The sequence below is a fragment of the Malania oleifera genome, chromosome 6 (assembly GCF_029873635.1).
Source record: "Malania oleifera isolate guangnan ecotype guangnan chromosome 6, ASM2987363v1, whole genome shotgun sequence".
Lineage (NCBI taxonomy): Eukaryota > Viridiplantae > Streptophyta > Magnoliopsida > Santalales > Ximeniaceae > Malania > Malania oleifera.
In genome coordinates, this window is record NC_080422.1 from 9123547 (window position 1) to 9125327 (window position 1781).

Consider the following 1781-nt stretch of genomic DNA (forward strand, 5'->3'; position numbering starts at 1 on the left):
TTCGCCAACTCCAGCTTTCTTTAATCACTAGTTTTTCTTTTTCCCTTCATAGAACTAATCCCTGTGGTCCCTTATTTCACCTTTGCCTCCAATGATTTTGCCACTCGTAGACATGAAGTTATAAAAAAATGAACAGCTCCATGAAAATGGGTAGGTCAATTTTTCCACTATTAAACCAAACATAACGTATCGGCCAAGATTAGATACTATTTGAGCACAAAAATTTTAACCACAAGCCCTTATATAAGGACACCTCTGCAGCCTACCATATCTCATCTCCTCCTCTCAAGCTCTTTCCAATGGAAACAATCAAACCCATTTCAGCTCTTTTCTTCCTCTGCCTCCTCATGCTCTCTGCCTCCACCGCCAAGCCTGCTGGCAGGAAGAGCACCAAATCTCACCAGCCCTGCAAAAGGCTCGTGTTCTTCTTTCATGACATAATTTACAATGGCAAGAACTCCAAGAATGCAACTTCAGCCATAGTGGGTGCACCAGCTTGGGCCAACAGGACCCTTTTGGCTGGACAGAACCATTTTGGGGACTTGGTTGTGTTTGATGACCCCATTACTATGGACAACAATATGCACTCGACCCCTGTTGGTCGCGCCCAAGGCTTATATGTTTATGACAAGAAGGAAATCTTCACTGCCTGGCTTGGCTTCTCCTTTGTTTTCAACTCTACCCACCATAGGGGCAGCATCAACTTCGCAGGCGCCGATCCTCTGATGAACAAGACTAGGGATGTCTCGGTGATGGGCGGCACCGGCGACTTCCTCATGGCAAGAGGAATCGCGACTTTGTCGACCGATGCATTTGAGGGGGAAGTTTACTTCCGGCTTCGGGTCGATATTAAGTTGTATGAATGTTGGTAACATGGTTTTGATGGTAACTAGATAAGCTTCATTTCATTTGTTTCTTTGAATCAATAATTAGCAAGTTTGATTGATTTTGTGGTTGTTTTTTCTTAAACAAGAAATGTCGTTAGTGGATACTATTTTGGTCATGATAAGTGGTTCATGGAAGTTGGTTTGTCGCTCTCTATGGTACAAGGTTCGAAAAGCAGAAAATTCTTGAATTCAGCAGTGTGCTTCAACCCTCAAAAGAAAGGGAGAGTTCCTAGTTATATGGTTGATAGTATTTTGAACTTCTAGGCGCAACTATTAAGTTGATGCTACGTCATCTAGAGGTCATAGGTTCGAGACATAGAAATAGCAGTCTTGCAGAAATGTAAGAGAAGGCTAAGTATTATAAACCCATCGTGGTCCACCCCTCTTCAGATCACACATATTCAAAAACTTTGTGCACTAGGCTACTCTTTATTTATTTTTTTCAAAGTTTGAAATTCCCAAATTTTCTTCTATTAACTTATTTGCATATTCCAAGCATAAGAGAACTTCTCTTGCTTTCTTGCTTATTGACCATTAATTTTTCTAAAGATATTATGTTCGTATCATTCATTTTATGGAGTAGTTTAAATATAAGAATAAATGACACTGCCTTATCTTAAGATTTAAAAGAGACAAAGAACTCTCCTCAGATATAAAAAATTCCAAGCATCTTTCAAAACTTTGTTAAAAAGACACAAATATTATATTTGGTAAAAAGCCATTAAGGGAGGGATATAACTACTCAAAAATCAAATGTTATGAAAGATTTGTGAAAATTTTGAAATATATATTGAGGAAGGTCCATGACATTTTTAAAATCTCTGAAAAGGTTCATGTCTTTTCACTAAACCTTGAGGGAGGTCATTTTCTTTTACTCTAAATATAATGATCCTT

At 38.6% G+C, this 1781-nt stretch overlaps 1 protein-coding gene across 1 annotated transcript; it reads left to right on the plus strand.

Moving 5' to 3' along the window:
- Positions 1 to 271: 271 nt before the first annotated feature.
- Positions 272 to 1022, plus strand: LOC131157403 (dirigent protein-like). Its single transcript, XM_058111538.1, has one exon. The coding sequence runs from the start codon at positions 300 to 302 to the stop codon at positions 870 to 872; it is 573 nt and encodes a 190-aa protein (XP_057967521.1). The 5' UTR covers positions 272 to 299; the 3' UTR covers positions 873 to 1022.
- The last annotated feature ends 759 nt before the right edge of the window (positions 1023 to 1781 follow it).

Excerpts from the sequence above, each read along its gene's own strand:
- LOC131157403 (XM_058111538.1), top strand. The coding sequence starts at position 300 with ATGGAAACAATCAAACCCATTTCAGCTCTTTTCTTCCTCTGCCTCCTC.